Source organism: Vicia villosa, linkage group LG2 (genome assembly GCF_029867415.1).
Source record: "Vicia villosa cultivar HV-30 ecotype Madison, WI linkage group LG2, Vvil1.0, whole genome shotgun sequence".
NCBI lineage: Eukaryota > Viridiplantae > Streptophyta > Magnoliopsida > Fabales > Fabaceae > Vicia > Vicia villosa.
In genome coordinates this window covers 120,060,545-120,087,788 of record NC_081181.1, presented here as the reverse complement: position 1 = coordinate 120,087,788, position 27,244 = coordinate 120,060,545, and the positions used below count along the sequence as shown (strand labels likewise).

At 33.3% G+C, this 27,244-nt stretch overlaps 2 protein-coding genes across 2 annotated transcripts; both read left to right on the top strand.

Annotated features, from left to right (window-relative positions):
- The first annotated feature begins 9,988 nt into the window (after positions 1–9,988).
- On the top strand, positions 9,989–12,570 carry LOC131651917 (conserved oligomeric Golgi complex subunit 6-like). Its single transcript, XM_058921643.1, has 5 exons — positions 9,989–10,562; positions 10,645–10,712; positions 10,941–11,064; positions 11,607–11,667; positions 11,962–12,570. The coding sequence occupies exons 2-5, from the start codon at positions 10,663–10,665 to the stop codon at positions 11,964–11,966; spliced, it is 240 nt and encodes a 79-aa protein (XP_058777626.1). The 5' UTR covers positions 9,989–10,562; positions 10,645–10,662; the 3' UTR covers positions 11,967–12,570.
- A 5,756-nt stretch (positions 12,571–18,326) lies between these two features.
- Positions 18,327–21,171, top strand: LOC131651913 (WAT1-related protein At4g19185-like). Its single transcript, XM_058921637.1, has 7 exons — positions 18,327–18,710; positions 18,825–18,887; positions 19,006–19,122; positions 19,622–19,907; positions 19,994–20,149; positions 20,245–20,396; positions 20,477–21,171. The coding sequence occupies exons 1-7, from the start codon at positions 18,532–18,534 to the stop codon at positions 20,655–20,657; spliced, it is 1,134 nt and encodes a 377-aa protein (XP_058777620.1). The 5' UTR covers positions 18,327–18,531; the 3' UTR covers positions 20,658–21,171.
- The last annotated feature ends 6,073 nt before the right edge of the window (positions 21,172–27,244 follow it).

Sequence of the window (27,244 nt, the reverse complement as noted above, 5' to 3'; positions counted from 1 at the left end):
CATGGTCAATAAGATATGGTCGAATCCTCCAGATTCAGAGGTTCGACGTTGCTTTCTGAATAAATAGCTTGTGCATAAGTCAAAGATGGTCAAACCCTCTAGATTCAGAGGTTCGACGTTGATTCTGATAGATAACCTTTGCAAAAGTCACATAAGGTCAAACCTCCAGATTCAGAGGTTCGACGTCGATTATGATAGATAGTCTGAATGGTTTAAGGTAGGATGGAGGCATGTTTTCCTGCAAAACAAAATTCCCAACCCCTCTCACAGGTAGGATCTAGTATATGGTAGGTCAAAAAGCCAACAGAGGATTGAAAGTAGGCGCAATCATACGATATTGCCTCGTTCAACCAAGCTCTGCCCGTGGATACATGATCGGATCAATCAGACATACGTCTTCTGTCCGTCATGGCCACTCTATTCCTAGTTCCTAAGGTATCACTCATGGCCTGGGTATTGGGCCTTTTACCTCATAGAACATCCCACCCAACCTGCAAACAGAGAGAAAATATGTGGCCCCCACGGGGACCCATAATATAGTCCAGATGCATGCGGGAAGTAAACATGATATGCAAACAGGAAATAGACATGATATACAAACATATATACAAAATGTAAACACATAAACAAATAAATAAACACCCAATAAAAGAAACAAACAAAGGCTAGGATCGACTTGCTAAGAATGGACCAGCAAAGGTCTATCACATCCCCAGCAGAGTCGCCAGCTGTCGTGCGCTCGCGAAAATGATGAACAGAGTCGCCACCAATATATTTATCCCAAAGAGGGAAAGGAATATCAGAAAACCTAACAAAGGAAGGAGCAGGGTCTTGCGACCAGAGAATCTAGGTACGGGAGTCGGTTACGCAAGGGGAAGGTATTAGCACCCCTCGCGCCCATCGTACTCGATGGTATCCACCTATGTTTGTTTCTATCTAAGGGTGTATAAATCTAAAGCTTAATCACTAAGGGAATGCATGCAAATGAAAAAAGAAGAAACACGGGGAAAATAAGGTTTATAAATAATTGTGCTCGCTTAGGCCCCGCGACCTAATGCCTACGTATCCTGTTCAGGAATCAGAGCGCCGTAGTTCGGCTCCTTAGTTTTTGTTTGTTTTTGTGTTTTTTAGTTGAACAGTTACATTCGCACTCCGCTGCTCGACCTCTGGAGTCTTAAGCTGGGAATGGAGCGGAAATAACGTGTCCGATTAGGAGGAAGAATGCCCTGAAGGCAAGAGAAAGGATGCCTCGGAGGCAAGAGAGAGAAGAGAGAAAATTGGTTTGTGTCTTTTAGGTGTAATTCCATGATGGACGAAAACCCACTACAAGGCTTCACATCACTTCCTTACTTTGTTTAGGTCTGAGCCTTTATTAGATATTTTGAAATGTTTTTGGTTGGGTGTCTTTTAAGGGAAATTAATTTGTGACTTGAATCATGCCTTAAAAAGGAGTTTTTTTGAATATTTAGAGAATGCACATCGAGGCCTACGCCGCAATCGTTTCTCTAAATGAAATACAGTTTTTTGAATAATTAGAGAATGCACATCGAGGCCTACACCACAATCGTTTCTCTAAATGAAATATAATTTTTGAATATTTAGAGAATGCACATCGAGGCCTACGCCACAATCGTTTCTCTAAATAACGGTTAAGAAATACACCGAGGCCTACGCCTCAATCATTTCTCTTCCGCTAAGTGGGAAAGAACATACATCGGGGCCTACGCCCCAATCATTTCTTTCACACTAAAAAAAGGCATTTAGCATGATTCGCGTCGTCCTTTATTAATGTTTTAAAGTTGAAAAGAAAAAGGAAAAGAACTAGCCTAAAATGAAGGGGATTTCTACCTAATGTTATCATGGTTTCTACCTAAAGGTTAGGAATAAAAGAAACATGAAGATTAAAGTCACAATTAGAAGTCAATAGTGAGTAACACAATGATGCAAAAATTGGCATGCAAGCATATAGTAACAAGTCAAAAATATAGTACAAAATGAATTAAAATACTACTATTTTTTATATTGATTTTTATATGACAAAGACAAGAATTCCAATCAAGCAAAAGAATTAAAATACAAGCCTAAACTAATATTTTTATGATTATTATTTATGTGTCAAAAGTTGTATTAAATGGTCTAAAAAGTAAGCACTTTCATTATCTAAAAGAAATAGGAAAAAAATCTAATTAAAACCTAAATCTATTAATGAAAAATAAAAGGAAACAGAGGGGTGTGAATCTGAGTTATGGTGTAATCAGTAACAGGGCACAGAGCCCAGCCCAAAGGGTGTTTATTCAAAATTATCAGCACAAAAAAGTAGATGTGGGCTTTCAGGGGTGCGAATCAACAACGGGCCCAGGGTATTGTTCTTGATCCAAGTTACATTTTCAGAATTTTTATTATGACTTTCAATAACAAATAAAATAAAAACAAATAAAAATTAAAAGACAGAAATTTGGGAATTAGGGTTGCGTTTTGTGACGAATCACGTTCGTACCTTTCTTCCCTCAGTAACTCGCGAACAGCGCCCTCAAGATTTCCTTCTCCGACGAGTCTCTCCGTCTCTTGTCACGTGAACGGCGGCGGCGTGATGTTCTTCTTCTTTTCTCCGATTCAAACCATTCCTCTCTCAATCCAGCGACCGGTGGTGCGATGCGGTGGAGAAGCTCGCCTTCATATCACATTTAAAACGGACGATGCTTATCCGATTCGTATACGACGTGAAATCCAAAGAAGAAGAACAAAACCAGGTACGAAGTATTATTATGGAGTCTTCTTCTCCTCCTTTCGTCTTCAGTCCCGATCTCTTCCTCTCTGTCTTGCGTTTTTGTATCGTGATAATGAGTGCGAAGATGATGATGTTGCTTGAAGGAGAAGGAGCAATTGAACCATGTAGATTATTGAAACTTGAAGGCGATGAATCGGTTGTGGATTTGATGATGATGACGAAATTGTGTGCTGCTATTGAAGATCGAATCAAAGAGAAAGCGATGAAGATCCTTAGGTGAGTTTCAATCTTTGACTGCAATTCCCATTCTTTTGTTGTTCTTTCTGTTACATTTTCTGAGTTGTTTCTGATTGAAGGTGATGATACCAAATGGAAGAGAGGACGATGAATGATGAAGATGGTGGAGTGAAGGTCACGGGTGCAAGAGTAGAAGGTGAAGTGAATTGTGTAGTTGCTGAAGGTGATGTGATGAATGGCTCAGGAAGTGTGATGAATGGAAGTGAAGAGAGGAAGAAAATGGTGATGGAGGTTGTCTCAAGGTTGCAGAGAGATTGAGAGTGAAGAGATGAGGATTGAGAAGTAATGGTGAAGATGATGAATGTTCTGAGATGAAGTGTGTGAAGAGTGGTTGAAGAAGATAGATCTCAAGAACTGAAGCCAAATTCTGATTTATAGAGGTGAGTTCCCTCTCTGATTCTGTTAATCTGTTAGGAGTTGTGTAACTGTTTTTTGGAGGTTGTTAGGGTAGTTACAAACTGTTTGGGGTTTGTTAATATTCTGTTATGAGGTTATAACTGACAGTTAGTTACAAAAAAGTCAGTTAAATAGGTTAGAGTTAGTGAGAATTAGTCATAGGTTGAAACTGGTTTATGGTTGCTGCTGATTGTATGTTGTTATATAGGTGTGAACAGGTTTTGACTTAATGATTTGCAAGTTGTATTGGCTGCACCTTATTTGAACCAAATTCGACTATGCAAAGGAAATTCAGTGTTGATATTAGTTGGCAGTAGTGATGTATTCGGATAAACAAGAGGATCCAGAAGTAACTTTTCAATAATTGTAAATTCACATAAGTAGCTTAGATGATTAAACTGAGAATACAGTCACTGGATTTGTAATTTTTGGTGAAATGTATATTACTGAGTGTAATAACACATGATGGAACTTTTTGCAACCTTTTGAATTCAAATAACAAAGTCTTCTATATTCAAATATCTTCCTTTTTTTTTCCTTCTGATTGGGGACAAAGTGTTCCATTGTTTGAATTCAAACCCACCAATTTTGTAATTGAGAATTGTAGTAATAATATGAACCAAAAGCTTGTGCTAAAAACTTTGATCAATGGTTCATAATAGAACCGACCCACACGCATCACATCAAATCCTCTGTACGAACCAGGGCCTTTTCTCACCAATGTGCATCAACAGTCAAATGAATTCACCGAATGTTGCAACATAACATAATTCAAGCAGTGCACCACATAATTGTATCCCAACTTCATAAGAAAGATTCTCTTTATTACTTATGGATAGTAAAATAAAACTTAATCCAGTTGACCTCAATAGAAACTTTGTTGAATGCAATCATACGGAAATAAACCACGACTCTTGATCTTATTTTGAAAAACCTTGTTAAACTCCATCATAAGGGCTAGAACCCTAATTTCCATGACCAATGATCCAATGCCAGATTTTATTGTTGGATGAATGCATGATATGTTGCATGACCTAATGGATGTACGCGTATGAATGCGAAGACATAAGCCAGTTAGAAGTAAATTAGAATGGGCAAATTTTGGGGTGCAACACCAATATACTATAACAAGTAATCTAATAGACAAGAATCTGAATGATTAGTTTTCAGGAAACTTTTTTTTTGGAAAAAAAATCAACTTATCTTTTCTTGAGGATAACATACTTCTGTTATTTGATACTACTTCATCCATAAATATAAGGCCCTGTTGACTAAATTAAAAAAATTGGTAGTAGTAATAAATTTTTAACAATTTGTATTGTTTTTCAAAGATGACCATTGACCATTAGCTTTTTTTTTTTGTTTTCCCTTTTTTAATTATAAGATGGCTTAGCTTCTTCTGGCATTATTATAATCCTATGTTTCATGGGCCCAAACATGCCGGATCAAGGTTTGTCACTGATGAAAAAATTTCTGTACCCGTAATTTGTGCTAGATGTCTAGAGCTATTCATGCAAGGCTAGTTCTGATTGAATGTGACTATATTGCATTAGACTAATATTATTCATTCAGATGCTATTGATTTCTAGAATATATGCATAAATTGAGTAGGTGGGTGATACAGATATTTAAACTTATGTAAGTCAATAGGCATAAATTATTGATGGAAAACGCGCCACTCAAGGTTAAAAACTACTTTACTGTATGACTTTAAGACCTCTAATGTTGTATGAGATTGAATGTTAAGATGGTAATGAGCCAACAAAATGGAAAATTCAGTCTTGCAGAAATGAGAAAGTTCAAATGGAGTGGTCATACTAAAAAGATTAGGAATACAACTGTTAGAGAGAATATTAAAATAGGCTGTCAATAATGATACTTTTCTCATTATTATTTTTCGTATATATAAAGGTTACAGGGCTATATCGGTAATTACACTAAATAATTACATTTAAACTAATTCCTATTCACATCCCCCCTCAAATTGATGCTGCTTGTCAATGAGCATCAATTTGCTAACAAGAAACTGATGACGTGGACGCGGAACAGCCTTGGTAAGAATATCTGCAATCTGCAACTGAGTACTGACATGAGGAAGTGATATTATTCTGTCATCATAAGCGTCACGGATTGAGTGACAATCAACTTCAATATGTTTGGTGCGTTCATGAAAAACAGGATTCGCAACAATTTGGATGGCACTTGTATTGTCAGCATAAAGTGAAGTTGGCTCTATTTGAGGAAATCCAAGTTCAGCCAAAAGACCACGAAGCCAAATTATTTCAGAACAAGCAGCAGACATGGCACGATACTCAGATTCAGTACAAGATTTAGAGACTCTCGCTTGTTTCTTACTTTTCCATGAGATCAATGAAGAGCCAAGAAACATGCACCAACCAGTGACAGATCGTCGAGTATCAGGGCACCCTGCCCAATCGGCATCACTATAAGCACTCAATTTAGGAGGAACTCCAATAGGAAAGAATAAACCACGATGAGAGCTTCCCTTCAAGTAACGAATTATACGACGAACTGCTGCCAAGTGAAGGTGGCGAGGAGAGTGCATGAATTGACTTACTTGTTGAACAGCAAATGATATGTCAGGGCGAGTAATAGTCAGGTAATTAAGGCTACCCACGAGTTGACGATACAATAAGGGATCATGCAACAGATCACCGTCATCACGATGATATTTAACATTAACCTCAAGAGGAGTATCCACTGGATTAGCCGATTGCAGACCAGCCATAGAAATTAAATCTGTGGCATACTTGTGTTGATGGAGGAATATGCCCTTGGATGTAGAATGAACCTCAAGACCAAGAAAATAATGCAAATTATCAAGATCTTTCATATGAAACGCTGCTTGTAACTGCTGTTTAAGGTTTTGAATGGAAGCATGATCAGAACCAGTAATAATCATATCATCAACATACAGAAGAAGTAGGACAATTCCAGTAGATGTTATATGAATAAATAGAGAAGAATCGTACTGACTCTGAGTAAAGGAAAACCCAAGTAGAGTGGAGCGAAATTTTTCATACCATGCTCTAGGCGCTTGTTTCAAACCGTATAAGGAGCGTTTGAGCTTGCACACACCCTTAGATGACGTAAATAAACCTTGAGGAGGAGTCATATAAATATCTTCCGCCAGGTCACCATGAAGAAAAGCATTTTTCACATCTAATTGATGAAGAGCCCACCCGTTAGAAGCAGCTATAGAGAGTACCGTACGAACAGATGTCATTTTGGCAACCGGTGCAAATGTCTCATCATAATCAATTCCATATTCCTGCTTGTTTCCTAAGGCAACCAAGCGAGCCTTGAAACGGTTGAGGGACCCATCAGAATTCAATTTCACAGAATAAACCCATTTGCAGCCAATGGGTTTAACATCAGGAGGACAAGAGACAATATCCCATGTGAAATTCTCTTGAAGAGCTTGAAGTTCCTCATTCATTGCTTTTATCCAACGTACATCTTTAACAGCCTGTGAATAGCAAGTAGGAATAGATATGCTAGAGAGTGTGACAGTCAGAGAAGTATGTGAGGAATCATACCTGTCTGGTGAATATCTATCTGGTGCTCGAGATATTCGACCAGAACGTCGTGGTTCAACCGTTACAGGATCAGGTGGCGGTTCAGCATCGGGAAGGGGTGTGGGAACCTGCTGTTTGTGTTTTCTGACATATACATGACCTGGTTTATAGCGTTCTATAGATTGAGGCATAATAGAAAACTTAGGAAGAGTAACAATATCATTCATGACAGGAGAAACACATGGAAACATAAACTGATTATCAAAAAATGTCACATTCCTAGAAATGCGAAAACGATGGTTAGTGACATCATAACACACAAATCCCTTATGAGAGCGACTATACCCCATAAACGCACATTGAACAGACTGCGCTCCAAGCTTATGCCTTTCAAATGGAGGTAAGTGAACAAAACAAACACATCCAAAAGTATGTAAATCATTATAATTAGGCTGAATTTTAAAAAGACGAAAAAAAGGAGAATCGAGATCAATAACCGTAGAAGGAAGACGATTGATCAAGAAGACAGCTGTGGAAAGAGCCTCCACCCAAAATCGGGGTGGTACAGAAGCTTGAAGAAGTAAAGTGCGGGTCACATCAAGCAAATGACGATTCTTGCGTTCTGCCATCCCATTTTGTTGGGGGGGTATTGGGACAAGATCGTTGAGACAAAATGCCTTTTTGTTGAAGAAATTCTTGAAACTCACGAGACATGTACTCACCACCAGAATCAGAGCGAAAATTTTTAACATTTTCATGAAATTGAGTTTCAACATATGTCAGAAATTTCTTAAACATAGAAAACACTTCAGATTTAGACCGAAGAAAATATATCCAATTAAAACGACTATAATCATCAATAAATGTGACAAAATATTTATAGCGAGCATGAGAAACTACAGGAGACATACCCCATACATCACTATGAATCATTTCAAAACAAGAGGAAGCCCGATAAGCACCAGACGGAAAAGGAAGTGTTTTACTTTTAGCTAATTTGCAAACAGAACATGAAAGAGAGGCATTAGAAACAACATTTTTATTTCCCAATAAACCATTTTTAAATAAATGAGATAAAACAGCAGAGTTAGGATGACCCAATTTTCTATGCCAATCCTCATAAGAATTCAAGACATTATTACAAACAAGAGATAAATGACTAGAAATAAACTGAAGTGGAAACAGTCTTCCCACTTTAGGCCCCTTCGCAACCACCTTCCCCGACACCTGTTCCTGCACAAGGCAACCATCACGAGAAAAATTTACATTACAATTATTATCAATCAATTGACCAACAGATAATAAATTGGAAGCAAGTCCAGGTGCTACAAACACATCCCGAAAATCAGAGTTGAGGTCACCAACATTCGTGATAGAGAGAGCATTACCATCCGCAGTTTGAATTTTCTGATTACCATGGTAAGAATGTAAATTGTGCAAGTATTCAGAAGAGGCTGTCATGTGATTGGATGCACCAGAATCAAGAAACCACGGGCAGGAAACATTCGAAGACTTACCCTGAATTCCCAAGGTTGAAAGAGCGGAAAGTACCATCTGTTGGATTATTTCAGGTTGGAGAGCACCACCATTAGATGGATTGGTGATGGAAGGACCAACTGCACAGCTTGTACTAGCAGGAAATGCTTGCACCGAACGTTGTGCTGATCGTGGAGGACGGGTGGGACAATCAGAGATAATATGGCCCCGCTGCTTGCAATAATTACAAAACTTCTTACTGCAACTCTGAGCAAAATGTCCAAATTGTTTGCAAGAGAAACATTGGACATGTCGAATATCACGACCTTTACCTCTACTCTGAGGAGCATATGCAAACATAGCAGACTCGGAAATGACAACATCGTGAGACATAGATCCTTGAGTAGCAAGACGTTGTTCCTCTCTGAGAAGTTCACCAACACATGTATCTAAATAAGGAACAGGATTCCTATTCAGCAAAGCACCTCTGACAACCTCAAATTTTGCACGAAGCTTCATGAGAAATTGATCTCGCCTACTAGTATTGTAGACCTCTTGGACATCCGCGAGAGAACTCTTGGGAACATCAACATGTATAATCGCAGAGTGTTCTGTCCACAAATTCAAAAAACCAGAATAATATTCTTGAACAGACAGATTGCCTTGTTTGTAATTGGCAATGTCTAGCTCCAACTGAAAACGTTTGACCGCATTGTCTAGGTTATAGATACGCTTCAAGTAGTTCCACATTTCTTGGGCAGTGGAAAAAGATCGCAAATTATTAATCATGTGAGGATCAATAGTACCGAGAATCCAAGTGATAATCTGAGCATCTTCTATTTCCCATGCATCTAAGTCAGTTGTCTCTAACGGTGCCAAAGAGACATCGTCCAAGTGACTCCATAATCCTTTCCCTTTGACATACATCCGAAACTGAAATTCCCAAACAAGATAATTCTTTCCGGTAAAACGAACACAAATATGATCTATCTCTTCTTCGGAAGCCATATTATCAGAGATGACTTAAGAACAATTTTGTTAACGTAACAATTTTGTTAACGTGAAACAAGAAACACCAACGGAACACTGGAGAAAATACTTGCCGACACCAAATCAACACCCCAATTCAGGATACTCGCCGACACCAAGTCAAAACCCTAATTCAGAATACTTGCCGACACCGAGTCAAAACCCTAATTCAGAATACTTGCCGACACCGATACGATAACACGATCAAAGCAAACACGACTTGTAAGCACTCGAGATTAGAATCGCAATCTTGGAAGAGATTACCGAGAACCGAAATGATTTCAATTACCGAGAAACGAGATCTACCGAGACGATTTCAAGAGCGACCTAGTGGGGTGACGCTGAATAAAGCCAAGATTAACCTAAAACTCACAGGTTTGATCGAAAACCTACTGATACCATGTCAATAATTCTTGGCTTGATACTTTTCTCATTATTATTTCTCGTATATATAAAGGTTACAGGGCTATATCGGTAATTACACTAAATAATTACATTTAAACTAATTCCTATTCACATAGGCCCCATTGTAGAAAAGATGGTAGAATCTTGTCTTATTATATGCTTTGGGCGTGCATGGAGAAGACCCGTAAAGTTGACCAGATAGTAGATAGTCTAATAGTTAGAGGTAGTGGGAGATCAAGAAAAACTCGTGGAGACAAATCATTAAGATATATTTAGCATTTAATAGTTTACCTTTGAACTAAATACATGTTAAAGCATTATGGCATTTTTACCCTACATTTGCAAGAGACTGATTCCACATCTAGTTTCTGCAACTGGCCCATTATTTTTGCCATGTGACTCGAGATCATGGGTTTAAGTTATGGAATCAGCCTCTTGGAAATATACAAGGTTAGGATAATTACATTAGATTTGCAAGGGTCCGACCATTCCTTGGACCGTGCTATTGCTGTAGTTCTGTAACACCAAATTATCCTAATTTGTGGTCTACATAGCCAATCTTATCTAGCGGGATAAGGTTTGGTTATTGCTACTCTTGTATAAATTATTGAAGCAGCCTTGTCTGTTTCTTCTGCTTGTATGTTGCATTCACACTACAATTTTCGCTCAGTATTGATCTTGTTCAAGCAGAGGTTTTTTCCCATACTTACCTGCTACTTTATCAGCTTAAAATAAAATTGCAACGTTTACTGAATTGGGGAATTTCATTTGCAGCGTGCTGGTTTAGAGCTAATGGATATGATGGCAGTGTATCAAGAAGGAGCTTATGAGCGCCTATGCAGGTGAAGAATCATCTATTTGAGCATCTTATGGCTAGAGTATAGTAGACTTTATTTTTCATCCATATGACACACACATACATATAATTTGTGTGTTTGTGTGAAGTGTGAATTTTATGTGTTTAATATTCATTTGGCATTCTTAAAGTTCTTACAAGTTGTGTCATTCAATTTAGATTGGGATCAACTAGATTGATGATATATATAACTACATATAGTCTTTACATCCAGGTGGGTTCAGGCTGAATGTAGGAAACCAGGTGACACTGACAATCCAGAAGTTGGTGACCTTCTGAAAACAGCTGTGCGCTACCTCAGGGAAAGATCTGTTCTTTTCAAGTATTGTGCAGAAGAGGTATTTAATCAATTTATTGAAAAACTGCCCATTCTAGTTTTGCTTCCATGTTTCAGTCGTGAGAGATTTCATATTCTGAAGCATATTATTATCTGTTATCATGCACAATGCACCATTCAGGGTAGTCATGAAAGTAAAATGATGTGAGAGTAATGAATATTATTCTGAAATTGGCCTATAATATCTTATAGTTACTTCCATAATGGTGGTTTTGAAAATCTCTGTACTCAACTTTGTATCCATCCAAATGACACGAAATATATTGCAAAGGAAAGGACAACTTCCCTTTGGTAACAACATATTGCTATTGTTTTAATTCCTTAAATTATTTTTGGTTAATATTCCCCTTTCTAGCCTGCTGATTTAATAACCTGTGCTTGCATAATCTTTGAACTTGATGCTTTAGTGCTGAACTCAAGGGTCTCTGAATCATCCAATTTAAAGACAGTTCTACAATACTGGCTATTCTTGTTAGAAGTTAATTGGCTGTATTTTCAATGAAATCAAAGGATATCATAGATTTAGCTTCCTATTTGTTGCAGATGTGTGAACAAGCAGCAGAAGCACACAAGTCAAAGGGATCTGGCAACTCATCAAGAAAAAGTAGGATGGTTTTGAAATAATCTATAATTTTACTGGAACTTTTTTAAAGAAATACTATGTTGTGTTGTAGATGTAAAGTCATGTTAATTAACAAATAAAGTTATCAATATCAAATGTGCAATTAGACCAAACAGTAACGCGGAACAACATTAATGGTGGAACTTATGATATATAGAAACATAACTTGATCAATTTCCTAGAGTTTTCTGATTAGTTCCTCTAATAACTTTAATCCAATAAACTAGTTTTGGCTTCTGTAGGACATTTGTCTTAACCTACATCTTCTTTTTGCAGACTAGTGAGACACCCTCAAAGATCTTTCTCATTAACTGCTTGTGTGCAATTCAACAACCTTTATCTGGATATGAGGTGGTTGCTGAGTATGTGAAAAGACTTGGAGCAATGATAGATAACCACTTGCGCGTTCTTGTGGAGAAAGAAGCTGATGCAATCTTAAGTAGATGTAATTTGTCAGAAAAGATGCCTCACTTGCATAATTCAATCCATAAGGATGGGGACGATGAAGTTGGTACCCCATTGGCTCAATGGGAAGATACAAGTCCAGCCGTTCTTTCAGAGTGTTAGAAAGCTCTATTTGGTCTTATTTTGGGAGCGAAAGCTCCCTGCCTGAGTTTGAGCAGATACAGGTTCCAAAGTTGCGTTCTGAAGCCTCTATAAGAGTGGCCAGATCACTAGGTGAAGCTTATGAGCTTATTTATAATGCTATAATGGATCCCAAAAATGGCTATCCAGATCCCAGGTCGTTGGCAAGGCATCCTCCTAATCAGATAAGAACTATATTAGGGATATGAATTCTATTTGTAGTGATATGTTTTACTCTAATCCTGTTCATTATGTTTGTTAATTACGTAGATAATCTTTATTCTCACATTTTAAATTGTATTTGCTATACCAATTTTTGTGTCTATTTTGAATACTTCAGTTACGTTATTGGATTCTATTATTTTTATTGGTACGAAATGATAATAGATTTTCATTATTTGATTGGAGGTAATGCTTTAAAAAATATCATAAGTATTTTTTGTTTTGTTTATATTTTCCCTAAAAATTAAATAATCTTCAGTAATAGATTTCTCCTTGCCTCTGGCAAGTTTCAGAAAGTCTAGTTTTGGGACCAAGATTGGGTAACTATGAATTTATGCAACTTTCATAACTTTCTACTGAGATGGATCCCACAGTTATGATAATAACATATGATCGAAATGAAATAAATGAAGAAAGGACAATGACAGGTAGAAGGATTAGGTTGGGATTTTGTAGAGGGACCCCTTATAATAAATGAAGAAAGGACAATGTCTCGGGATTTCTTTGACAAAATAATTATATCCAAGTAAATTATACTAGTACTTAGACCCGTGCAAGGCACGGGTTAAATAATTTCTAAGTAAACAAAATATTTTAAAAATATTTATAATTTAGAAATTTTACTTATAGTAAGATTATTATTGTATAGATAAAATGTCATTCTTATTAATAATATGCATAAAAAATTTAATTTAATTAATTTTGTTTGTAAATTATAAAATAATTTGGACATTTATAATCTATGTAAGTTTTAAAAAAAATTAACTCGTTAAATAAAAAGAGAATCAGTCAAGATGACATTCAAATTAAAAACATATATTTATAACAATTATTATAATAAAGTTTCTATTTTTATTAAAAATAAATTGTAATAATGGTTATGAGTAAACAAATTAAAATTTTAAAAAGCAATAAAAGAGAAATTAAATGATAGATTAATTAAAACTAATATAAATAAATAAAAAATACAAAATAAATTCTAAAATTTATTAAAAATTTAAATTTGGTTAATTATGTTCTATAATCAATATAAGTAATACATGTCATAATTTTAAAAATAAAAAATGAAATATATTCTATATATTATAAACTTATGTTTTATTATGTTATTAATTATAGAAAATAATTTTTTTAATAAAAAATAATTTACTAATTTAATAGTTTTGAAATCAAAAATCATTTAATAATTATTTATTATTAATTTAGTAGTAATTTTAAAATTTCTTATTCAAAACATACGTAATTAAAAAAACAAAGTACTTTATTTCCCGTGTTTGAATTTATAAAGTTTCTGTTTTTATTAAAAATAAATTGTTATAGTGGTCATAAGTAAACAAATTAAATTTTTTAAAAGCTATCAATGAGATGATAAATTAATTAAAACTACTGTAAAAAAAAATAAAAAGTATGAAATAAATTCTTAAACTTATTATAAATTAAAATTAAAATTTCATTATATATGTTTTAATATCAATATAAGTAGTAAGCTATTGTAATATATATATTTTTTCCATTTATTTTTCCTGACAAACAATTTTTTTTTATAATCATCAATCTTAGATTTTAATACAACAATAATTATTTTATAAATATCACTATTAATTATTTATTGGAGAGAATAAAATGAATGTGATTATATTATAAATAATGAATGGTATTAAAAAAATAATTAATGTCATAAGGAATAAAATATTTTATGAATATTATAATAATGATTATATGGTTTAAATGACACTAAATAATTCTGTTTCTCTTAAAGGTTTTTTTTTTTTTTACTTATTTTGTATTTTTATTTAATGTACAATTATTTTTAAATTGATTTTTTTGATTTTTTATTTAAACTTATTAATTGATTGCTACATTATAACATGATATAAATTATAGTAAAAATATATATATTTATAGTATTTATGATGTGAGATCAGGTGATATGTGTTAAGTTTTAATAAGACTTGACGTAATTATTTCTATCAATCCAATGAAAATGATCTCAGAGTGGCAATATTGGCAAGTAGTGCTGCAAATAAAGACATTACGAATACTTAAGGTTAGTTTGGTTTGAGAAAATAAATTTACAGTAAAGTGAATATTTTGTAACCAATAGTAAAAATAGAAAATTAGAAACAAAATACATTTAGAAAGCAAATAAACCCTAAAAAATTAAGATGAAACTTACATACTGCAATTACGTCATATCTTCTTGCAAATATTGTTAAAAAGCTTATTTTAAAATATTGTAATTTTTATACCCATGCGAGACATGGGTTAAAATTTATTCAAGTAAAAAAATATTTTATAAAATTTTTAGTATTATTTATAAAATATTAAATAAATTATAAATTTATTCTCGTTTTAAACTTTTGTTTTTCCTAGGATATAATGTATATAATGAACAACTTGTTCTTTTGTTGTATGTTTGTAAATTTTTTTAAATATAATTTAAAAGAATATTTTGTTTTCATTAATAATTTTTAGATCCATTTACTTAAATGAAATATTCTAAAAGGCAAAATAAGAATCATGAAAAATATGCAATATAACAAATACATTGAATATATTTCCACTAATAAAATGATTGTAGTGCATTTCAATTCATTATATTCCAAAGAATATTTACGAACTTGTAAATAATAAAACAACTCAACTCATACAATATATTATATATCTATTTTACAATTTTCAACTACTATTAAATTGACACTAAATATTGAATTTTCTATACAATATGTCAAATTCTCTCGCAAGCCAATTACCTACAACATAAAGAAGATAAACATTTTTGTTAAAAAAATCATAACAATTTGAATAACATTAATAATTTTTGAAATTCTATTATAACAAACTTAAAAACTCTATTTTAAAAACTCTATTTTAGTTTTTTAAAACTCTATTTTAGTTTTTGAAAATTTAAAAATTAAAAACTTGTTTGAATATAATATTTTACAAATGTGTTTTTAAAAACTCTTCACAATTTTTCAGTTTTTAAAAGCAAAAAACTGAAATGGCTAAATTGTGTTTTGATTTTTACTTTTCAGTTTTTAAAGACTAAAAACAAAAACTATTTCAAACAGACCCTTAATAATCAAAATATCCTTCATCCTTTCATTTTTTATGATCAATCACCTTAATACCATTCAATCACCGCCCAACTTCATCTATCTTCATAACAGCCTTTTTCACATTGACATCATTAACAATCCCTTCATGCATCACCAAAACAACAAACTTAAAGAAACAAAACCAACAAATTCAACATCAACCACCCTACATCACCGTGAATATCAGTCTTCATCACATTTCTAACATCAACACCATTACCACATCCACATCCTAACTTCAGTCATCATCATTTTCATCACTACATAACAACAACCTAAAAAATAACACAATAACAAAAAAATATAACAACACAATTCTGTTGACAACCCAACAAAGTCCAAAGAAACATAAAAATTGAAATATCACAAAAGAAGAGGAATCAAAGTGAACAAAAAACGAATCAGACCATACTAAATCACCAACACTTTTAGCGAGCCTCAGATCTCATTCGTGCGACCACCATGTTCGAGAACGCGGAGACTTCGTCCATCGCACCAAGATCTGGCCATCATAACCTCTATTGCGTAACTTCACTTTGCTCACAAAATATTGAGTTGCTACAAAATATTGAATCTCTTTCCTCTCTGTGTTTGTTGCTGCAAAATATTGTGATGAGTTTGAAAAAAAATGAAGAAGAAGAAATTTTGAGAAGATGAATGTGAGATGAGTGAGGAGGGGGATCGATTTTTTCCATTCTCTAATTTATATTCCTTGCTTTGCTTGCTATTTATTTTTGTTTTTGTTTTAATTTAAATTGAGAGAAGAAGTAACATTGCTGAGAAGAGATTGGGAAAAGAAAAATTAGATTGGGAGGAGAGAAATTAAAATTGAAGGGTTTGCATTGAGAAACTAAATAAATTTGTTGTCTTTTTATTTTCGGAGCAACTATGCATCTTTCAAGAGAATATGAACCAACGTATCATTGGTTAGAAATTAGTGAAATAATTCATTAAATAATAATAAAATAATTAAAGTTAATAATAATTTAAATGAAATATTTCTATTTTTAGAAAGTTGTAAATTGATGAGAATTGATGTGAGCTTGCCATGTGTCAGACTTACCCATTTACTCATCTTGCTTTTTTTTATTGTATGATTTGGATTTTTTTAGACGAAATAGTTATATCCAAGTAAGCATGTTTGGATTTTGTAGACGAAATAATTAACTGAGATTCTTAATACTTCCATGTAGTTCTCAATGACTCAAATACTCTTCCGAATAATTATGACTTTTTCAGTGATTCTTTATGCCGTTTTTCTGCTGTTTTTGCCTTTTTAATATCAAATTTTACGTTTTTACTTGCCAATTGTTATGCAGATTTTGTAATTTTACATGTGAATTTAACACGAAGCTCATTTCTAAAGGGTTAGTTAATTTTATCAGTGAGTTTATTATGAAATTTTACTTTCTTAACTGTGAATTTACTTTTCTTCAACTATTAGAATTATAAAATTCAGAGATAAAGTCGTAGAGTGCGACCAGAAACTTTTCTTAAACAAAAAAGGCAAAATGAAATTTAATAGAATTTCTAAAAAAAAAAAAGTACGTTGAAAATCTCATCCGTAATTAAATTAATATTTGGAATTATTTAAAAATGATTTGGTGAATTTGTAATTTGAGTCCAGCCACTTCAAGTCAACTATTGATATCAATTAACGTGTAAAAGCATGTATACTAATTCATAATTTGAATTATATATAAATTAAATCTACTTAAAAGAATAATTTAAATGACTAGTGTCTTATAGAAGCAAATTGTTGTGTGGGCTGTCGTGTTGAAAAAGATCATTCTAACCTTTTATGTATTGAGTTTTTTTAAATGTGTTTTTCATTTTCATATAGTAATTTTTTTTTAATCTGTGATTTTTTGTGTCATTTTAAAATGATTAAATTTAACTTAGATAAAATACTCCATAAATTACTATCATTTTAAAAATTCTTCATTTTTATATTCAAACAATAAATTTTGTACAAATTATTATAAATTCCCTCAAAATATTACATTAACTCCTCCGTCCAAACTCACTAAGTAGTTCTTTTTGTTTGAATTAGTTGTATCAAAAATTAAAGTAGTTAAAGATCTAAAAAAAAGTCAGCGACACAAAATTAGCAACTAATTACAAATTTTGACCATTTCAGAAAAAGTTGACATTTCTCTTTTTTTTTTTTTTAATTTAAAATTTCTATTTTAAACATGATGTAAGAATTATTGTGTTTCCTTGTTTGATTTCTTACATTAACTTTTTTTATCTAAAACATTCTTTGAATTTTCAAATGCTCTAATGTTTATTTATCAACCTACACTAATTTATTATTTTATTTTTTTGTGAACAACCTTTAAATTTAATTTGGTAGGTAGAAGTTACATCCAAGTCTTTTTTTATATTATTTTATTTTTAAATAATTTAAAATTATTTTTTATCAAAGGTACCATTCCACTCCTCAATTAGGAAAAAACTTGCATGAAAACAAACTTAACAAGTGGCTTTACAAACAACCAATCACATATTTTTATTAATTAAAAAATAAAAATATTTTTTTTTCTCTCTCCTACTCAATCACAACCACCCCATGAATCTAATTAAAAAAAAAATTAAATTTTAAATAAATTTAAAATTGTCTCTTTTCTTATTGGTTGTTCCTAACACTCATGATTTATGTGCGTATCCATGTAAGTTTTTCTCCCTCAATTAATACCAAAAAGTTTACTATATTTTTTAGATATCAGCAATAAATAATGCAGTAGTACAGATCATCTGTGACTATGCAAAGGCCACAGATAAGATTTATAGTTATCGTTTTTGTTTTCTAAACCCAGAAAGTTGATCAAAATCAAACACCTGAGTCTAAATCAAACCTCAAAAAACCACTACTGTTTCAACAAACCAACCATATTGTTTGGTTGAGTTGCAGAGAAAAATACACATAGATAGTTGTTCAATGGGGGGTGACACATGGAAGGCCCATTTCGGCATGGCGCTTGTGCAGCTACTATATGGTGGCTACCATGTCATCACCAAAGTGGCCCTTAATGTTGGAGTCAACCAACTTGTCTTCTGCTTCTATAGAGATCTCCTTGCTCTCATCATCCTTTCTCCAGTTGCTTTTTTCAAAGAAAGGTAAGTCATCCTTATCTTTAATGTGTTTGGTGGTGTCGGTGTTGTGTCTGATGTCTGAATTACTATCGAGATTATTTATGATGCAAGTATTCTAATTATACAATTTGATTTTAGACAGACAAGGCCACCCATTACTAAGAAGCTATTAATGTCATTCTTCTTTCTTGGATTGACTGGGTAAGCTCCTTTGCATGTTGCAGTACAATCTTTGTTACTATTTTTCTCATATAAATATGCTATTGCTAGTGTTTTATTGATTTTTTTTTTCTTTTTCTTGTTGTTGATTTCTGATCAGGATATTTGGTAACCAGCTCTTGTTTCTTATTGGATTAAGTTATACTAATCCAACTTATGCTGCTGCCTTACAACCAGCTATTCCTGTCTTCACCTTTCTATTTGCTGTCATAATGAGGTGAGTTTCACTCTTACCAGAACCGTCTTTTTTTAAGTCTGCAAGATGGACTATAGTACAGAGTCTCAAATTTGTAACGGTTAAATTGTGGCTAAATAAGGCTTAATAATAGATTTGTCGGAGTTAAACCATGACTAAATAGGGATCCTAGTTGTTTTGTCACAATTGAACTGTAACTAATTTACATAGGACCTCCAAAATCTTGAGAGGGTCCTGACTCTTATCATCTCAGCTAAATATATCTATTAATTATCTACCGAATATCATTAACCACTTATTTAAACTGTAACCACTAAAAAAGTTGTTGCGAAAGTTGTCTAAATTTGATTCTACAAAATCATTTCTCTTTATGTATTTGTTATAAATGTACCAAACTTAGTTTTTATTATTACTAGTTCATCTTTGGTAGAACACATATACAATCATACAAATGCTCACTCGTAATTGTAGTGCAGAGATTTAGATCTGTACACTGATAGAAGTGTTCTTATGATGGCAGTATAGAAAGAGTGAATTTGAAGAGCTTTGAAGGTCTGGCAAAAGTTGGAGGAACTCTTATCTGTGTTTCGGGCGCGGTGTTGATGGTTTTGTATCGCGGTCCATCGTTGATAGGAAATACAGAACCGGTCACTATACCACGGAATGAAATAAGTGTTAACGGTCAGCTAGAGCCCTCTGGATGGTTGATAAGTGGTTTAAAGGATCTTGGATCAGATAATTTTGAACTTGGAGTTGTATTCTTGATAGGGAACTGCATGTGCATGGCTGCTTTTCTAACCATTCTGGTATCTATCTTCCTTTGTCATCTCCTTGGTCTTTTTATTTGTGAAATCATCATCAAGTTTAATTTATTTCCATTAATGATTTTCAGGCACCGGTATTAAAAAAGTATCCTGCAAATCTATCTGTAACATCGTATTCATTCTTCTTTGGAGTTGTTCTTATGGCCATAGTCTCGTTATTCATGACCGATCTATCAAGTGACTGGATTTTGACACAATCAGAAATACTAGCTATTGTTTATGCTGTAAGTCACTGTAATTTTGGTCGATTTATATTAGGCACCAAGGTAATAATAGATTATTTTCGTCTGATTTTGACAGATTTTGCTTATTTGTTCAGGGAACTATTGCATCTGCCTTTAACTATGCAGTCATTAGTTGGTGCAACAAGATATTAGGGCCAGCTTTGGTTTCCCTATACAATCCACTTCAACCTGGATTTTCTGCTCTACTGTCTCAGATATTCCTTGGAAGTCCAATTTACTTGGGAAGGTATAGTATCTATATATACCTTCTTTTACTTTCCACTTATTGATTCATTCATCTCATTTTTGTAATCCATGTGACAACAGTATCATAGGGGGGTCTTTCATCATTGCTGGTCTTTATACTGTTACATGGGCATCTTATAAAGAAAAACAGGCAATTGTTGAAATTACTTCTCATGAATCTTGGGTCTCCAAACCACTTATTCATGAAAAAACTGCACACCAAAGAGATCATATATTTTCAGCGTCCTCCAGCGCATCATAAAACCAAAATCATATGATTAAAATGTAAATCATGGAATGTCAATAAAGAACGGCCTAGTGCACGAGGCTTCCACCAAGTAAAGTATGGAAAGAGTAAATATACTCGGCCTTACCTCAGAGGAGAAATTGTTTTCAGGATTTGAATGTGTGACTTCCAGATCACAAGACACCAACTTTATCGCTGTGCAAATACTCGCCCTCTAGCTCAAAATGTAAATGCCTTGTAAAAATTGGTTTTGGCAGTGAGATCAATATGTTTACTGGCATGTAAATGATGATAACTCAGAATGTCATCAGATAAATTATCTACACAAATTCAAATGTCATCACATTTATGAATATTTTGCTCATTGTTAATTTGTTATAGGTACAAAACTAACCAATATCTTCATTAGTTAAGGTTATTGCTGTTAACTCAAGTAATATTATGTTTTCTGTGACATCTACTTATGTACAATCTGAGTGTATTGATGACTTGACTTGAGTATTAGAGAAGTTGATATGACTATTTTTAAGACCGAATACATTACCTCAACTCGAGGATCATTTTATTTACAGTAGCCAATTTGAGCTAGAAAATTTAGAAAACCCAAACATATAGCAAAGTTTTGGCTATGTTTGAATTGACCGAATATGATGGAATAGAGAGGAGACAAGTAACGTGCTAGCAATGGGCAAGAGACGAGTGCATAAGGTGTATGATTTCTTTTGACTATTATAAGTATAGAGTGAGAATGAGATGATTTGGATTCTTCCTTGAACCCTCTATTTATGATTAGATAGTTTCTACATTTTGACATGACGGTGACTGTTGCGAAATTGAAATTCCGCAACTTCCAAAATATAGAAGAAATGGATTAAAATGCATTAATATGAAAAAACAGTGTATTATTTCAGAAAATAAAAAAGTAAATGCAAGAGAATGAATATCCTGATGTCCACGTAACAAAGCTCCTACAGAGGTACAAAGTCATTTGTCCTTAACAAACTATAATCTTTTATAATAATCTCAAACTCCCTCACCTCACTCTATTACTACTAAGAGGCATAACAAATTTGCCAACTAAACAGCCTATCTCATTCATTATTTATCATATAACCTCACCACACTCTTTATTACAATGATAAGTCTTTTCCTATGTCTCTTATACGCGGGTCTCAACCAATACCCACCCCTTCAAAAACAACCTTGTCCCCAAGGTTGAAATTTGCATCCATCAAACTTGCCTCTATCAAATATGGCAAAATATTTTTTTTCGTCTTTTAACTTTACCTTGAGGTCCATTTTAGTCTCTTAATTTTTAAAATGTTCAAATTGATCCCTTAACTATTAAAATAGTGGTAGATGATGATTCCTTTTCGTCTATTTCATGCAAACGTCTGCTTATGAGTGTATGCTTAGCAGATGACTTGGCAGTTGAACTTCATCTTCGTTTTTTACTGAGTTCTACAAGGTCTCCATCTCAAAATCGAATTAGGGCTTCGGGTTTTTCTCTCAAATTGTTCATCGATTTCCAAAAATTGAAGGTTAGCGTTGGAGCAGTCATGAAATCTGACTGTTGTTCATCCTCCTTGAAACAGAAAAGCTATGAAAGTTTGAACTCCAATGTATACACGAGCTCGACTTTGTCATGGAAACTCTTTTGCCATTGTGGAGAAAATGTATTCTTCGTATGGCAACGACGATCAAGAATTAAGGAAAACATTTTTTGGGTTGTCCACATTTTAAAGTATGCATGTTTTATGTACAAATCGATCATGCGCTAATTTCGGTTTGAGCTTCTATTGTTTGAACTTCAATCTATGTAAATTTCAGAGATCTTTACAACCTGTGTGTGGGTATTCATAATGGTTCTATGAGGATTTCGAAGATGAGAAAGGGAAATTTATGATGACTAGGTTGGGAAGTTAGAAAAGGAAATGGATAATGCATAAATAGAGTTTGAAAAAGTTAGGTTGACAAATGAAGAGTTAAAGAAAGAGTTTATTGAACTTCAAAGTCAGATGAAAAAGATCTTGAAGTGGAAATTTTTTTTGGAATATGATATATTTATAATTTTCTCTGTACTGTTTTTTTTCTTCATGTATTAAGATTATGTACTGTATTGAGATGTATCAGTTGAATTTCATGTCTGTATCAGTTCAATGTTTTGGCATGTATCAGTTAAATTTATCGGTATGACATCATTGTGATGTACTCAATGTTTTGCTATATATTAGTTTAATATGATTCCTACTGAATTGTTTATATACCAATTTTTAAATTTTGGCATTATAGTAGTTTGTTGATTCATACTGAAGTGATTTATAGTTCTCCAAATAACTTGAATTGACAGTAATACATAGTTGAAAATAACACATAATTGACATTAATAAATAAATATGTTCAATAAATATGTTCACAACACATTACAAAAATTCTAGAAAACATTAACATGTTCCATACACATGTTCAATAAATATTACATAATTGGAAACATTCCAAAGTGAAAGGCATAACCTTAACACAAAAAGAAAGCATTCCAAAAGTGGTTCAAAATACAAGTAAAACCATTAATTTCCTAGCTTCTTTGACTTTCCTAGTGTTGGTTGTTGCCTAACATGTGAAGCTTGTCTTCCTTGAGTTCTTGGTGTTTGTGTTCCTTGAGTTTGTTGTGTTCCTGGAGTTCTGTTAGTTCCTCTAGTTCTTGGTGTTTGTGTTCCTTAAGTTCCTTTAGTTCTTGGTGTTTGTGTTCCTTGAGTTCTTAGAGAAGATTGTTGAGAAGCTTGAATTGGTTGTTGAGAAGCTTGAGATGGATGTTGAGAAACTTGAGTTGTTGGTGTCACCTTTCAAGTTGATTTGTTGTTCCCTGACTGCTTGCACCTACTACAATTGATAATTAACCATGTTCTCCTAATTTTTTTGTCAGTCTCATCAATCTCTCCTTATTCAAGATTCCTCATTTTCTTTGGCTGGACTCGAAATATGGAACAGACTCGAAGAAGATAACATCGACCGATACGAGGTATCATTATAGAGTATGTGAGTAGCAAGGATAACCTTTTGAGATCGATGATAACCAAAGAAGACAAACTTTAGTGATCGAGCTGATCGTTTATCAAGACCATGAGAGAAATTGTGTACAAAACATGTGGACCCGAAGACTCGGGGAGGAATTGGGTGAGGTGGAGAATTGGGAAAAAGGATTGAATGATTAACTATATTATTAAGGACAGATGAGGGCATGCGATTTATAAGGTAATATACCGTTAGCACAATATCCCCCCAAAATCGAAGTGGAACATTACCATGGAGAAGTAGGATCTGAGTGGTTTCTACGAGATGCCGATTTTTGCATTCGGCTACCCTATTTTGTTGAGGTGTATGAGGACAAGATGTTTGGTGGAGAATACCATTGTTGGACATAAAAGTTTGAAATTGTTGGGATAAGTATTCACGAGCATTATCACTTCTTAAGGTACGAATAGACACATCAAACTGAGTTTTTATTTCTTTATAAAATTGTTCAAAATAGAGAATAATTCAGATCTATTTTTCATTAAAAATAACCACGTGAAACTAGAAAAATCTTCAATAAAAGTGACAAATACCTAGACTCAAGTGTAGAGACAGTACACGAGGGGCCCTAAACATCATAGTGAACTAAAGCAAAAAGGGATGAAGCTCGTTTATTGACTCGATTGGTAAATTGACTACGAGTGTATTTCCCCAAGTGACACGACTCATAATGTAAATTAGACACCTTAGATAAACTTGACACCAAATTCTGTAGTTTAGGAAGATTGGGATGACCTAACTAAGCATGGATAGTTAGTGGAGAATCTTTGGTTGAGCATGCCCGAGATGACACTGAGAGGTAATATAGGACTTGAGACTCATATCCGACCCCAATCGTCCACCTGAAATACAATCCTATAGGGTAACATTACTATTAGTGAAGGTGACAATACGATAAAGAGAACGAGTTAAAAAACTGACTGAAAGTAAATTAAAGGCAAAATACCCTTTTTCGTCCCTTAACTTTATCTCGGGGTCCATTTTTGTCCCTTAATTTTTAAAATGTTCAGATAGATCCTTTATCTATTAAAAAAGTGGCACGTTAGTCCTTTCCGTCAATTTGTTGGAAACAGACGTTAAAGGCTGTATGTGTGGCATCTGACGAGACAATGTTTTGCACGCATGGCAGGTTACGTGGCATATGATACACCAAGGTCGAGAAAATTCTAAAAATTATTTCAAAATTTTGCAACCACCAAGGATTGAACTCAAGACACATTAGTACTAATACAAATGGGTGTGCCTTTAGGCTATGAAATTTTAGTTGATGTCTTTTCCTTTTGTAGCTACTTATTAACTAATGCATTAGTTAATTTCTTTTGCTTCTAAAACTACTTATTAAACACATTAATAATAATAATAATAATAATAATAATTATAATAAAAATAATAATAATTTATACCTATATATAAAGAGTACCTATATATAAAGAGGATAGATTATTTTAGGCTGGCCTATTTTTTTTCCAAACTTACCCTTATGTAACTCACTTTATTTCAAAACCACCCATATATAACTCAATCAAAAACTTGCAAACCACTGCATACCGTAACTGCTATATGTATATGTGGAATTAAAACTGCCTCTCCATGTTCACGTTCAGTGTTGAATTGAACTTCACACTTGCTACTCATAGATTCATATAATACATTAAAGACATGCATTATATTTGTAAGCTCTCTAAAATGAAAAAAAGAAAAAAGGATGCCATACAAAATGAACACCATCCAAAATAGCAATATTTTAATTTTTATTTCTTTTCAGAATCATCTCTCTTTATGAAACAATTTGAATGCACCCAGTGTATTTTTCTTTTTCATATTATTTTCTTTATTGCATTCTTTTTTTCATTTCACTATTCAAAAATTGTAGTTAATAAAATGAGGATAATCTTTGGTTAAAAGTAATATAGAATAGGAAATAATAGTAATACTTATAATAATAATAGTAATAATAATAATAGTAATAGTAATAATTATAATAGTAATAATAATAATATTAATAATAATATTAATAATAATAATAATAATAATAATTATAATACTAATAATACTAATAAAAATAATACTAATAGAAGCAAAAGAAGCTAACTAATGAAGTAGTTAATAGAAGCAAAAGAATTTAACTAATGGAGAAATTAAATAATGAAGCAAAATAATAATAATAATAATAATACTAATAATAATAATAATGGTATTATTATTACAATTATTATTATTATTATTATTATTATTATTAATGTGTTTAATAAGTAGTTGTAAAAGCAAAAGAAATTAACTAATGGAGTAATTAATAACTAGCTTCAGAAGGAAAAGATATCAAGTAACTTATCATAGCCCAATGGTACATACATTTGTAGTATTACTAATGAGTCTTGAGTTCAATCCTTGGTGAGTGCAAAATTTTGGAAGAATAATTTTTAGAAATTTTTGGACCTGCCACGCCTGCAAAAATTGCCCAGTCAGATGCCACGCATACACTATAACCTGCCCCGTGTACAAAACATTGCCCCGTCAGATGCCATGCGTACACTGTTTAACGTTTGTTTCCAACAAATTGACGGAAAGGACTAACGTGCAACCTTTTTAATAGATAAGGCATCTATCTGAACATTTTAAAAATTAAAGGACTAAAATGGACCCCGAGGTAAAGTTAAGGGACGAAAAAGGGTAACAGAGAGAGAATGTAGAATTTGAACAGTACCAATCCCTTCATGTCGCGTTTGAGAACCATTGGCAGAAGTTATAGTAGGTAAGAAACTTGAGGTAGAGAGGAAAGTGAAAAGAATTTTATTATCAGTAACATGATTAGACGCACCAGAATCAAGGACACAAGGTCTAAGATAAGATAATTGAGAGAGACAAGCGGATGAATTATCAGTGTGTGTAACCGAAGCAGTAGAATCTGAGTTCTGATAATTTTGATACCACCTGAGAAAATCGTCGCAGTTTGGCGTAAAGTTCTAAGGAGTATCCATGAGTATCATATCTGAAACAATTGCACGGTGGCGAGTGGGGTGATGGAAAAATCACTGGGATCGGTTGGATCGGATGAGGCGTTTCTTCCGGTAGGGTTAGTTTGTCAGAAGGTCGCTAGAAACAATAACAGCAATAACGGATGGCGGCGGCAATCCGGTGGTGATCGGAGAAATTCGAAAGCGGATGTCGGAATGAGTCACAGCAATGTATGGAAGGCAAACCGGAGTTATGACACGGTTTGTCAAAAATTTCTCACCGGAAGACAATGGGTCAACCGGGCAAAGCACGATAAATGGTTGTCTTTCAATAGGCTCTAGATACCATATTGAAATAAGAGAGACTAAGAGACATTTAAATAAACCGTGTATTTTGTAAATCACTACGGAGACTTTATTATATATAGAGAGATTACAACTAATTACATGATATAGTCGATGTGGGACTATTCTATATACAAATATTATATATTTACAAATATCAACCGATCTAATGGAGTCAGGTTTTAGACCCACTATGGGCGACGATTAATTTTGCCCCTAATCTCCTACCTG